The sequence below is a fragment of the Hippichthys cyanospilos genome, chromosome 11 (assembly GCF_059441005.1).
Source record: "Hippichthys cyanospilos isolate Australia breed blue-spotted pipefish chromosome 11, RoL_Hcya_1.0, whole genome shotgun sequence".
Classification (NCBI taxonomy): domain Eukaryota; kingdom Metazoa; phylum Chordata; class Actinopteri; order Syngnathiformes; family Syngnathidae; genus Hippichthys; species Hippichthys cyanospilos.
In genome coordinates, this window is record NC_142379.1 from 12,786,232 (window position 1) to 12,798,100 (window position 11,869).

The 11,869-nt window shown below is 42.5% G+C and overlaps 2 protein-coding genes across 2 annotated transcripts; one reads left to right on the top strand and one right to left on the bottom strand.

Moving 5' to 3' along the window:
- Nucleotides 1–204: 204 nt before the first annotated feature.
- wdr74 (WD repeat domain 74) lies at nt 205–1,865 on the bottom strand. Its single transcript, XM_088427552.1, has 2 exons — nt 1,163–1,865; nt 205–990 (listed from the first exon to the last, which is right to left on the bottom strand). Exons 1-2 carry the CDS (start codon nt 1,862–1,864, stop codon nt 349–351), a joined length of 1,344 nt encoding a protein of 447 aa, XP_088283678.1. The 5' UTR covers nt 1,865; the 3' UTR covers nt 205–348.
- A 378-nt stretch (nt 1,866–2,243) lies between these two features.
- iws1 (interacts with SUPT6H, CTD assembly factor 1) lies at nt 2,244–11,548 on the top strand. Its single transcript, XM_088428393.1, has 15 exons — nt 2,244–2,476; nt 2,760–2,842; nt 3,029–3,863; nt 4,049–4,108; nt 5,361–5,571; nt 5,707–5,764; nt 5,881–5,987; nt 6,212–6,362; nt 6,604–6,686; nt 7,429–7,558; nt 8,403–8,520; nt 8,591–8,702; nt 10,236–10,292; nt 10,567–10,678; nt 10,785–11,548. Exons 1-15 carry the CDS (start codon nt 2,434–2,436, stop codon nt 10,908–10,910), a joined length of 2,286 nt encoding a protein of 761 aa, XP_088284519.1. The 5' UTR covers nt 2,244–2,433; the 3' UTR covers nt 10,911–11,548.
- The last annotated feature ends 321 nt before the right edge of the window (nt 11,549–11,869 follow it).

Below are 11,869 nucleotides of genomic sequence, written 5' to 3' on the forward strand. Positions count from 1 at the left end.
CACTGGTGGGGCCCAGGCCCCAAATGCAGATACACCACTGCAAACTAGAGTGAAGCATGTAGCTGACTAAACATGGTAACGATCAGTTTACACTTGAACTTCCAATTTATTACAAAAGAAATCTAAGATGTTATTGTGTTAATGGACTGTTGGATTTTCCAATGAATGTTCAAGGCAAAGCAGATGTAGAGACTTAAGACACAATGACAAGAAAAATATATACAATTTTATTAGTGTGTGTAAAAGGAGAAAAGAAGAAAATTCTCCAAGGAACACTTTAACGATATTTTATTTCAGAGGAGCTTGTATCTTATAAGTCCCATGATCTGGGGGCACAACAAACTCCTTTCAGGGTTGAGCTTTTTTTCTGTTCCTCCTCCTCCTCCTGTTTTTTTGTGATTGGTCCTCCTCAGATGTTTTCTTCTCATGATTCTCTTCTTCCTCGTCAGATGTGTTCTGCTTGGGATTATCGTCCCCTGATGCTTTCCTTTTAGGATTGTCCTCTTCCCCCTCTGATGTTTTTCTCTTGAGATTCTCCCCTCGCTCCTCCACCTGCTCCATGGCATCCCACACTTCGTCATCCTCCTCCTCTTCCTTCAACTCTTGCACGCCATCCACCAGGGCATCCTCCCCCTCCTCCAGAGGTCGGCTGGCAAGCAGCAGACAATTGAGGCGGGACTTCAGGTAAACCTTATGCTCCACCCGTCGGTCCTCCAGATTGTGTATCCGCAGGAAGCGGTCCAGGCCGCAGGACGCCACCAAGGGTTGTGTGGCGTGGCACTGCAGAGCTCTCACTCCCCCGGTTAAGCCCTTGAAGCAACCCCGCACCAGGCCTTTTCGCAAGTCCAGTACAGCGATCTGACCGTGTGTGTTGCCGACTACCACAGACTGCCCTGCTGCTGGGAGAGACAATGCCGTCAGCGGGTACTCTCCGTAGGTGGCTTCCAGTACGGGGCGACGTTTGGGTGTGGAGGGGTCGTACACATGGATCTGGTGGGACAAAGCCAATTTAGTAGAATTAGTAGAAATAAAAAAGGGGTGCAACTCTTAACATTTACTGCACCAATAACCGAAAAAATAAATAAGAGTGATTCAACTGTTTTAAAAGGGAAGTCACAAAATGAACGGTTTGTCAAAAAAGTTCGGCGCTTGAAAGAATCACCTGGTGGTATCCCGTGCAGGTGACCACCTTGTCGGATCCCGGTATGAAGGCCATGTCTTTGACCCAGTGTGGCTGTCGTAGATTCAACCAGTCGTTTCGTAGGTTCTTAGCAGTGAACACGGGCTTGTCTGGTTGCTCTAGATCCCATACTTTGAGGCAATTTTCCTTCCCGCCGGTCGCCACCTTGTGCCTGTGCTCCGGGTTCTGCCTCATCCGGGCCACGTTGCTCCCCACGCGGATCTCCGTGGCGGGATCGCTGCTCCCGTCCCTCCACACTCGGAGTACACCGCTGTCCATGCAGGTCACTATTGCAGAGTCGCCGTCCAGCACCGCCAGTCCGACGAAGCAGCCCTCGGCGGGGTCGCCGCAATTGCGCATGTCGACGAAGGCTCCTTTCTCCACGCTGAATGTCTTGACGGTTCCGTCCACGGCGGCGACCAACAGCTCGCTCTCGGCCGCGTCGCCCCAGCATAACGTCCGGACCTCGTGTTGGCGGCTCATGTGCGAACTGTGGCAGAAGTTGAAAGCTTGTTTGCGGGACACGCTGACGCCCTTCAGGATGCCCGTCTCCGAGCCCAGCCACACGGTGCACGGCCGACTGCTTTCACCCATCTCGCAGGTCCGAGGAATTGGACACGAGATGCTAATGTTGACTTCCCCTTGATTCAAACACGCGTCTCCTCGATGGTCACTGAGTCGCATGTCAATGACGTAACTGACTAATTTATTATTCTATGTTTTTTTTTGGGGGGGGGTGGTAGTGCTTTACCGCCATCTACTGTAGTGGAAGAATGCATAAATACAGCAAATGTAATTGTATCATTTTGTTAAAAAAATATATTGGGAACAATATTTATAATCTATTTTAGTCTGTGAAAAGTGCTATAAAAATAACTCAAAGAAACAACAATTGTAATGAAACGTCGCTACATTTGCCTTTTGATGTTTAAATGCGGGTTAAAATGGGCGAGAAATATTGCTACATCTGGACGGGTTTATTTTATTTTACTTTACATTGTTTCGTTTTTATTGACATGCGTGATAATTGCCATTGTTGCGTCACTACTATGCGACCGTGACCTTTGCGCATGCGTATATGACCAGTCCGCTCCATTTTAGCTCGTCGTCTTCTTAACTCCAAGCGGGCATTGAGTTTGTAACCTATTTCCTTTTTCGTTTTGTTTGACCGCATCGCCACGAATAAAGTGTGGATAGCGAAAGAGTCGTCGCGCTTTCTCTTTGTCCAAACCTGAAGCCGTCTCCGTCAGGAAATGGACGGAGAAGAGGATGAATTAATGTCTGGGAGCCACTCCGGTAAACACTTTTGTCTTTGCTACATAACAAGCTCACGCAGCTCTTTGATAAGTAATAATCTCATTTACACCAAGTTTTATTTTATTTTACCACGTTTAGTGCAGTATAGACGTGGTAACGTAGTGCACTAAAAACTTCTCTGTTACATTTAAAAATAAGTGTCTCAGAAAACGAGTTTTAATCAAAGTGGTAACACTGAGAGTCCATATTCATTCCTCACTGCGCTAAGTAACATGACTGTAACTGGCAAGAAATATCAGGATTAAAATATATCTTCCCACAGATGACGGAGGTGGAACTCCAGTTCAGGATGAACATCAGGCATCGGACGGCGAGGACATGAGCAGCAACAAACATCAGTCTGAGGTCAGACTTTAGTAGCTTTTATAAGTTGACATGACTTTAGGTGTGCACAACATAATAATTTCCTCTGTTGAGCTGTGTAAAAGTGAATACATTGTTGATTCTTTGCTCCTGAATTAATATATGTTAACACTTGTGTAAATGTCAACATGGTTTCTAAACTGTTGAATTCATCGTTTGTGTCATCAGGATGAGGGCAGTAACGATGAAGTCGCGTCATACAACAAACTGCACGACGACAGCGACTCCGACAACGAAGTCCGACGACGTGTTGATAGTGACTCGGAAGCTGAAGTGCCAGAACACCGTGGCGATAACAATCGTGGAAGCGACTCAGATGCAGAGGCTCCGGTTCGCCGGAATGACCGGGAGAGTGACTCAGAAGTGGAGGCTCCGGTTCGCCGCAATGACCAGGATAGTGACTCTGAGACAGAGGCTCCTGTTCGCCGCAATGAGCAGGGGAGTGACTCGGAGGCCGAAGCGGAGGCTCGCCGGGGCGACCAGGGAAGCGACTCGGAGGTCGAACGTCCTCGGCCCGCTGACAGCGATGATGATGCGGACTCTGTGGGCAAACGGAGGATGAGCGTGTCAGAGGACGAGACTCCGATCAAACAGACTGCCTCTGACAACGAGGAGAGGGAGGCATCATCCCCCGTTAAGCGCAGGGGGAGTAGCTCGGACATGGAGGAGGATGGCGGCGGCAAAGCGGCGGCCGCGGAGAGCGACTCTGACAATGAGGACGGCAAAGCCAAATCCGCCGCAGACAGTGACTCTGATACAGAGACTCCGACCAAGCACAAAGCGGCATCGCTGGACTCTGGCGACGAGTCTGACGCACGACATGGAGAGGTTGAGAAGAGCGATGAAGGCAAGTGGAAGGCGGTCATGCGGTCAGACAGCGAGAACGAGGAGGAGGATGGCGACAAGGGGAGGAAGAACGTTACTGATGTCGCGGGAAGTGACGGGGAAGCGCAAGAGACGCAGAAAGCCTCGGACAACAGCGACGACGATGATGAGCAGCCAGGTAATAATCTCAAAACAATGTTGATCTCCCCCAAGGCTTCGGATTAATGGTAAACACATCTGCCTCACGAGCAAATATGGTAGTTTTGTTGACGGCTGTAAATTTCCACATTCGCATAGGAAAATACACCTTTTTGTGCCAGTTACCAATTGGGTCAATCAATAATAGATGCTATTGTGTTACAGTAAAGAGAAAGAAGGCAATCCTGTCAGACAGTGAAGACGATGATGAGACAGAAACACCAGGTGAGACAACAACATCCCACAGGTCTGCTTTTTAATAAATTGGTCATATGAAATAATTGATAGAGATGAAATACTGGCCAAGGATCGGGCCAATACCTGACCTTATTTCAAGTAAAATGCTAGTTTGGAATATATAGGTCTTTCTTTGAAACCGTGTCTGTTTTGTTTTTGTTTTTTTTACGGGGTTGGGGAGTTTGTGTTTCAAAAGCATTATTGGGATCAGTGACAAATGTGCTGAGTACATGTTCTGTATCGGTCTGAAAAATGCGGTTTTGAACCATCCCTAATTGCTTGATTTAGGAAAAAAATGTTTTTATATATATATATATATATATATATATATATATATATATACACACACACATCTCAACTTTTTTATATTATTCTTTTCATGCATCCATATTCCCTTTTATATAGTGCTTTAAGTGCATAAAATAAAACTCAAATGTGATGAACAAGTGTTACATATTAATTTTATTAATTATCAACTAGACTTTAAACAGAACCAATCACCTGGATTGTATCAACAGATTTTTTTTTTTTGCATGCATGCATGCATTTTCATGACGTTGGCGATTGGCTCTTATGTCTCGATCTCTTTTTAATCAGTGAGATCTGACTGGATCCACCAAACAAAAATTACAGCAAACAATTTAGTGCAGTCCAGGGACGTTCAGGTTTTCAGTCAGGCTAAAAAAAAGAAAAAAAAACTGATTACGACTTTTTGGAAGATACCTGTTTTTTTTTAATACTCATTTTCCATGTATTGAAAGTTTATCAGTGTATTGTTGAAGATTTTTTTTTGGGAGTTAAATTGTTATTTTCCCCAGTGCCTTTCAATAGGCATTAATTAAATATACAAGTTGGCTGTTTGTGGGCCCGACCTTTCTAATCCCCAGTTACTAGTGGTAGTAAGTAAATTAGTTGTTTAAATAGATATATTGGTGTATCTTTTGATTGGATTGTTGAGTGGTCATTTTTATTGATCTATTTTTATTTATTTATTTTAATTGGTCATCAATTCTGAAATGCTAATTGTGCAAACCAATTTTTTTTTTTTTTTACAGAAAATTACCTAATTTTAGAATAACATTAATGTTACATAATAATTTAACAATCATTAAGGTTTAACTATTATGTTATTATAAGAAACTACTTAGTTAAGATTCTTGCCACTCTAAAAAAAAAAGACTTTGTCTTTAAATGACTTGGCCCACCAAAGTTTTCAAATCTGATTTTGTTGCGTCCTCAGCTGTTAAGAGGAGTCGTGCTGTTTCTGATGACGATAACTCGGACAGCGACGCCGAGTCAGGCGGAATCGATAAGAGCATGGCGGCCAAGCTCCGTGAGCTGGGTTCCGACAGTAGCAGCGATGACGAGGACCGCTCCAAACGTGCGGCGGAGAACAAGGACGAGAAAGCACTTTTCGGGAGCGACAGCGACGATGATGACAATCAGGAGGAGTGAGTGTGACGTCATGCTACGTACAGTACAGAAGAACGCACAAAGTGATCTAAAATATAAACCATACCTTTAGGTTCAGAAGAAATTGGCTTCAGCTGGTGTAATATCGTTGATATGATTTTTGTGTCTTGAAGGAAAATGATCGCAGATATCTTTGGAGAGTCTGGAGATGAAGAGGAAGAGGAGTTCACGGTGAGTACTAAAATTTTGTTTCACAGTCATATGTAATGTGTGCGTTTATGTGGCCTGCATTTATAAAAGGTGTCAGGTACTACATGCTAATGTTACATCTGTGTTTGTGTGTGTAGGGCTTCAACCAGGAAGACCTTGAGGGCGACAAGGAGGAGGCCAAGCAGAAGAAGCAGGAGATGGAGGATTCGGACTCTGACGAGGGCGTCCGTCGCGGAGCCCAAGAGTAAGTCACACGTGTACGCCAGGTCTGCCTAAAGTTCAGCCAGGGAGCCACTTGTGGCCAACTGCACATTCCAATGATATGTCCCCTGGGCCCTCGTATAAAAGTTTGAAAAAAAAGTTACGACGTAGTAAAACGGCATATATATGTGGCCCTCCACGGAAAACATTTGGACCTTCATTCTAAAGGAAAAAGTTCTTTAATTTTTTAACTCTGTGTGTATGCAGTACCAGCTTCATGTCCGACTTTGACATCATGTTGGCTCGCAAGAAGGCCATGAGCGGCAAGCGCCGCCGCCACCGAGATGGCGGAACGTTTATCAGCGATGCCGACGACGTGGTCAGCGCCATGATTGTCAAGATGAACGAGGCTGCAGAGGTCCGCCTGGCACATTAGTCGTAACTTAAAAAAGACAATAAACTTTAAGATGCTTCTTTTAATGATCTCATTCAATATGAGCCTTTTCCAGACTCCCTCTTAGCCTAATATTTGAAAAGATAAATGGGAACAGTTATAAATAAGTAACTTAGAATGAATGTCTGATATTTAAATGATATTTAAACGCATCATTATGGATTGAGTAAGTTAATAGTCTCTTCTTATTTTGCTCTTGTTCTAGGAGGACAGAACGTTGAACAGTGCCAAGAAACCGGCACTCAAGAAGCTCACTCTGTTGCCTCATGTCGTCATGCACCTAAAAAAGTATATATACACATTGTTTGTTTATACATTTTCAGTGAATATATACTCTTAAGTGACTATATGCCACATAGGCGTGGGACAATATCAGATTCTGACATGATAACCTTTAGAAAAATATCAATAATAAAAGGCATTGCCATCCTACTTTTCAAATAGGCAGCTTGTTGAGTCAACGCCAAGCAGCCAATCACATTCTGCTCCATTTAAACGTCTCATTTGTTAAGCAGAAGAAGAAAAGTGCTCATTACCAGTCACATACAGTATTGGCGGTTTTTGGGACAGTAACTTTATAATGTCACGGTAAACCATCAATCTGGTTATTTGCCCATGCCTAACCCCTCAAATGTTTCAAAGTACTCTTCGTGTCCAAATGAAATTCCTCAACTTTCCTCATCATAGTTCAATGCCACAGGATTGCGCATATGAATGTTGTTACTTTGGCCTGAGAATTAAAACAGGGAGCCAAACTTATGTTTTCGGTTTAAAAAAAACATGTGACCTTAAGGTTCAGGTTCTACACAGAGATAAAGATGAAAAATAGCATTTATTTTAATGCCCTTTTAAAAGAACAGTTCATTGTGGCTGCATTTCGTGGTGACACAGAAAGACATGAAAATGTTTTTCACTTTAATTGTAAAAAGGAAAAAAATGTCAGTAAATTTATGAATGGTAGTTAATAGTTACAAGGAATAGCTCAATCATTGTGATCCAAATCCTAAGCGTTTGTTGCACGGTTTCTCAGGCAGGACTTGAAGGAGACGTTCATCGACAGCGGCGTCATGTCGGCAATCAAAGAGTGGATCAGCCCTCTTCCAGACAAGTCGTTGCCGGCGCTGCGGATTCGAGAGGAGCTGCTCAAGATCCTGCAGGAAGTGAGTGCAAGCCAAGTGTTGTTCTCTAAAACGTTCTGACTACACATGAGATCTGAGATGGAAACCTTCATCCCAACAACTATAGGTTCAAGAATTGATCCACAGCTAATCAACATTGTTTTAAATCAAAATGAGATTCCGTATTTGACAAAGATGTGTTTTTATATACAATTAGCAATATTTTACCCTTTTTTTTTTAGATGTTACAAACTCAAACCAGCAATCAAATACATTGAAAATGTTTTGCTTTCATTTCTTGCTGTCAAGTTGAGAAAAATTAATTTGTATTAAAACTTTCAAATAAATCATCATTTAATAGACAAAATAATCTCCGTATTAATTGCTTTACTCAGAACTGTGGGGCAAATTTGTGACCTAGAATCAGAAGAAGAATCAGTACAGCTTCATTGTACAGCTGCAACTAAACAATATTTTAATAGTTGAGTAATCTGTCACCTGTTGAGTGATGGATAAATATTCATTTCCATTCTTTTATTCACAAAGAGGCCAGTATTTTAGTAGTAAGTGAACTCAGATCATGTTACTGGCGTGATCTGTAACTTGGGGGAAAATCTTAATTAATTTTTCATCATATAATTTTCTCCAAAGTGAAGGCATATGATTTGTTTCATCACCAAAATAATAAGACCGATCATACACAGTATAGGACTAGTTATAGGAGTATACTTATTGGTGAGAGGCTGAAATTCCGACACTTGATTGAAGTAGGTCTCGATTATCGGAGTAACTAATTCAAAATAAGATCTGATTGGACCGTTATGGCTTGCTGTGTAAATGAGTTACTTTGCAGTTTCGACAGTTTATTCTTTTTTTTTGCCTTAAGCTTCCCAGCGTCAGTCAGGAGACTTTGAAGCACAGCGGGATCGGTCGCGCGGTCATGTTCCTCTACAAGCACCCCAAAGAGTCCCGATCCAACAAAGACCTGGCCCTCAAGCTGATCAGTAAGTGACGCGGGCCGCTTCTTCCTCCTCTCTTTTCTTGTCAGCCTCACTTCCTGTCGCCGCGTCACAGACGAGTGGTCGCGGCCCATCTTTGGCCTGACGTCCAACTACAAGGGAATGACGCGAGAGGAGCGGCAGCAGCGTGACCTGGACCAGCAGATGCCTCAGCGCAGACGACTCAGGTAGGCCCGGCGCTTACTTCCTGTTTCTCGACTGCGCTTCCTGCATTCACGTTTCCGCTGTTCCCGTCCTCTTTTAATCATCATCATCGTCACGTTTACACTCCAGTAGGGCTGGGCGATATGTCCTTTGAATATAACGGTAGAGTATTCTTTAGTTTTATTTTTTATTTTCTAACGTCAGATTCAACCTTTTTTTTTAAACCTTATGTGGGATTCGCTTCACTTTTCATGCTTGTAACAAGAGCTGCAATGAATAATTGATAATGGATGAATTAATTAGTCTAACGATTTTTGGTAGTTGGTTACTCATACTGAAACCTAGTTTACTTTCAAATTTTTCACATCTTTGTATTTCAGCCTCTCACCTATAATCAGCCTTCTATTTCTCCAGTGTTAAATGGAAGCAGTCTTTTCATATTTGTTTTAGATGAAAATGAAGCATTGATTTTACTTTGCAAAAATATATCATTTGAAATGTCTCGTTCTGGAATAAATAGATGGAAATGTTTTTTTTTTTTAAATTTTGTTTTGTTCTTTTTTTTTGAGTGCAGTCGACATCAAAGGAAACACTACTGAGAAGCACCATCGACATCGTTTGATAATAACTTTTTTTTAAATGGAAATCGGTGGAGAAAAGTTGGGGGAAATTAAAAAAAAAAAAGACCAACTATTATCAGCGAGATTGCTCAAAATTGTCTCGCATTTTCTCCCTTAAAAAATCTCATGAAAGCAGTTCAAATAATCATTATCAGAAAAAACAATAATTCTGAATGAATCAATAAAATGGATAAATCGCCCAATCCTACTTGCCATTGTCTCCTTTCCTCTTTCCATCTCTTTCCTCCTTTTCCTCCTCTTCCTCTTCTTCATCCTCCTCAGTCAACCTCAAAAGGTGGAGAGGGTGGAGGAACCGGATGTCTTCTCTCCACCCAGCAGGTTCTCACATCGCTATCATCGTCACGCATGTTACATGTTAAGAACATGTGACCAACTCACTCGGCTTGCTTGCTCCCATTCCTTCGCTTTATTTGGAGCCGGTGTTGTAGCCGTGGGTGAATTGACGGTTCTGCGTGGCACGTTTGGTTGAAGTCCAAATTGGATGAAGATTGAAGTGTTATCTCCGAGGTTGCACTGTACTAACTGTGTGGAGCAAATCATTTTTGCTTTCTTTAGACTTAGGAATGATTAATTCTCATAGTTGTTTTAAAGCAAATTCTTCTCATTTCAGTCGTAAAGAATTTCTTCTCGAAAAAGTTTAGAAATAATTTATTTGTGTGGCAGATTTAGTTCTTATTGAGCATTGCGCCCTTCTGGGACACTTGTCGTGTTTCTCTGGAACATTTTGATCCAATAGTTGGCGCAAAACTGTGAGTCAAGGTGGTCCAAACACTTAGCATTGCTGATGGTTCCTGTGTGCTTGCGCGTGACGTCACACGGGCTGTTTTGCAGTCGATAATAACCGCATGAGAATTGGGCCGAGCAGATCCGGCCGCGTCCGCGTCCACGCTGATCTCGTCTTCTTTGTCCCCGCAGCTCCGGAGGACAGACCCCCCGTCGAGACCTGGAGAAACAGCTGACAGGAGAGGAGAAGTAAGATTCATGAAGAAGATTCACCTGTAGTTCCAAGTTTTTTTGTTTTTTTTGTTTTTTTTCCTCTGCGACCTGATGCCACTGTTGCCATGGGAACATCCTCCTGTAGTAGTTTAGTTGCATCCTGATGACTAAGTTGTCATGGAAACAACCTGCTACAAGTACTGTTTGAACTACACCTTATTATTTTCAGCTACTGTAGTAACTACCACTCTCAGATGATTTTTTCTTTTTTTTAATGTTTTAACAAGTGAATTTGTGTGCGTGTCCGCAGAGCGCTAAGACCAGGCGACCCAGGTTTTTGCGCCAGGGCTCGAGTACCGATGCCCTCCAACAAAGACTACGTCGTCCGACCCAAATGGAATGTGGAGATGGAGTCCAGCAGGGTGCGTGACCGTTTTGCAACCTTCCACATTCCTAATCTTTGTAAACGATTTTGTAAGGCTGTCGCGAACGAATGACCAGTAAATGACTTGGCGTGTTTCTCCTCAGGGTCCTGTGAAGAAGGGGCTGTCCCGGGTGGACAAGCAGATGCGCCGCTTTGCAGACATCCGCCGCCTCACCAAGACGGGGCACGCCGTTAAAATCAGCGTGGAAGGAAATCGCATGCCACTCTGATTTTAACCTCAATAGGAATTATTTTTGTTTCTTTCGTTTTATTTTATTTTATTTTTTTAATGTTTTGTTCAGCTCTACCCAAAAGACAATTCTTTCTGTGTTGCCGTTTTTAATTCCAATCCATGTGGACCGTCTGCTTGGTCTCATGGTCACAGTTATTGCCATAACTAGGTTTTGAATGATGCGGGTGTCAAATCATGGTCAACACTGAGCACCGTAAACAGGAAGTCACCATTGACGTCACAACCTCTTTGCTTCTGCTCCAAGCAGGCGTTCTCAAGTAATGCTGATATCTCAGCTCGTCCCGGGTCAGTTTATAGAGCCTTTCTGTGCACTGTTTCTGTTGTGGGTCCAGGATAATTTTCTAAATAAAAAAAAAAAAAAAAAAAACTGCAGTCTTGTTTCCATAAATACTCAAATGGAATCAATGTCATTATAAAAGTATCTATTCATATCAAAAACGTTTGATGCTGTCTTTAACATCCGGGAAATGGAGATGAGCACGTCCTACTCTGGACAAGCCTATGCAATGCTTGTGCTAGAAATGCTGTGTGAACTTTAACTGGTATTATTTGTGTTTATTTCTGTTCATATTTAGCGTACTAAAAAGCGATATGTAGATATATCAAATTTGAGCAATTGAGGGAACAAGTGGAACTATCCATGTACTTTGTGGCATAAAAATTGCTGCCAATTGCTGCAGTGTGTTTTTTCTAATTGAATCCATCCAAAATATTTGACAATCTGTATAAAAATCAGCAAAAGTCCACAGACAGTCAAGCACACAAATTCCAACAGAATATGGGTTATTACAGAATTGGAGGACTTTTTGGCTTCAAAATTCTTCAAAGGTTAACCTTCACTTTTCTTATTTTCTGCTCCATATTCATCACTAATAATAGTTAATCAACTATCATAAGCTTGATTGGTTCAGTTTACAGATCAGCGGTACAAGATTT

Excerpts from the sequence above, each read along its gene's own strand:
- iws1 (XM_088428393.1), top strand. The coding sequence starts at position 2,434 with ATGGACGGAGAAGAGGATGAATTAATGTCTGGGAGCCACTCCG. Across the intron at positions 4,109-5,360 it reads TGATGAGACAGAAACACCAG|CTGTTAAGAGGAGTCGTGCT; the intron begins GTGAGACAACAA and ends TTGCGTCCTCAG. Across the intron at positions 5,765-5,880 it reads AAGAGGAAGAGGAGTTCACG|GGCTTCAACCAGGAAGACCT; the intron begins GTGAGTACTAAA and ends TTGTGTGTGTAG.
- wdr74 (XM_088427552.1), bottom strand. The coding sequence starts at position 1,864 with ATGCGACTCAGTGACCATCGAGGAGACGCGTGTTTGAATCAAGGGGAA. Across the intron at positions 991-1,162 it reads CCTGCACGGGATACCACCAG|ATCCATGTGTACGACCCCTC; the intron begins GTGATTCTTTCA and ends TTGTCCCACCAG.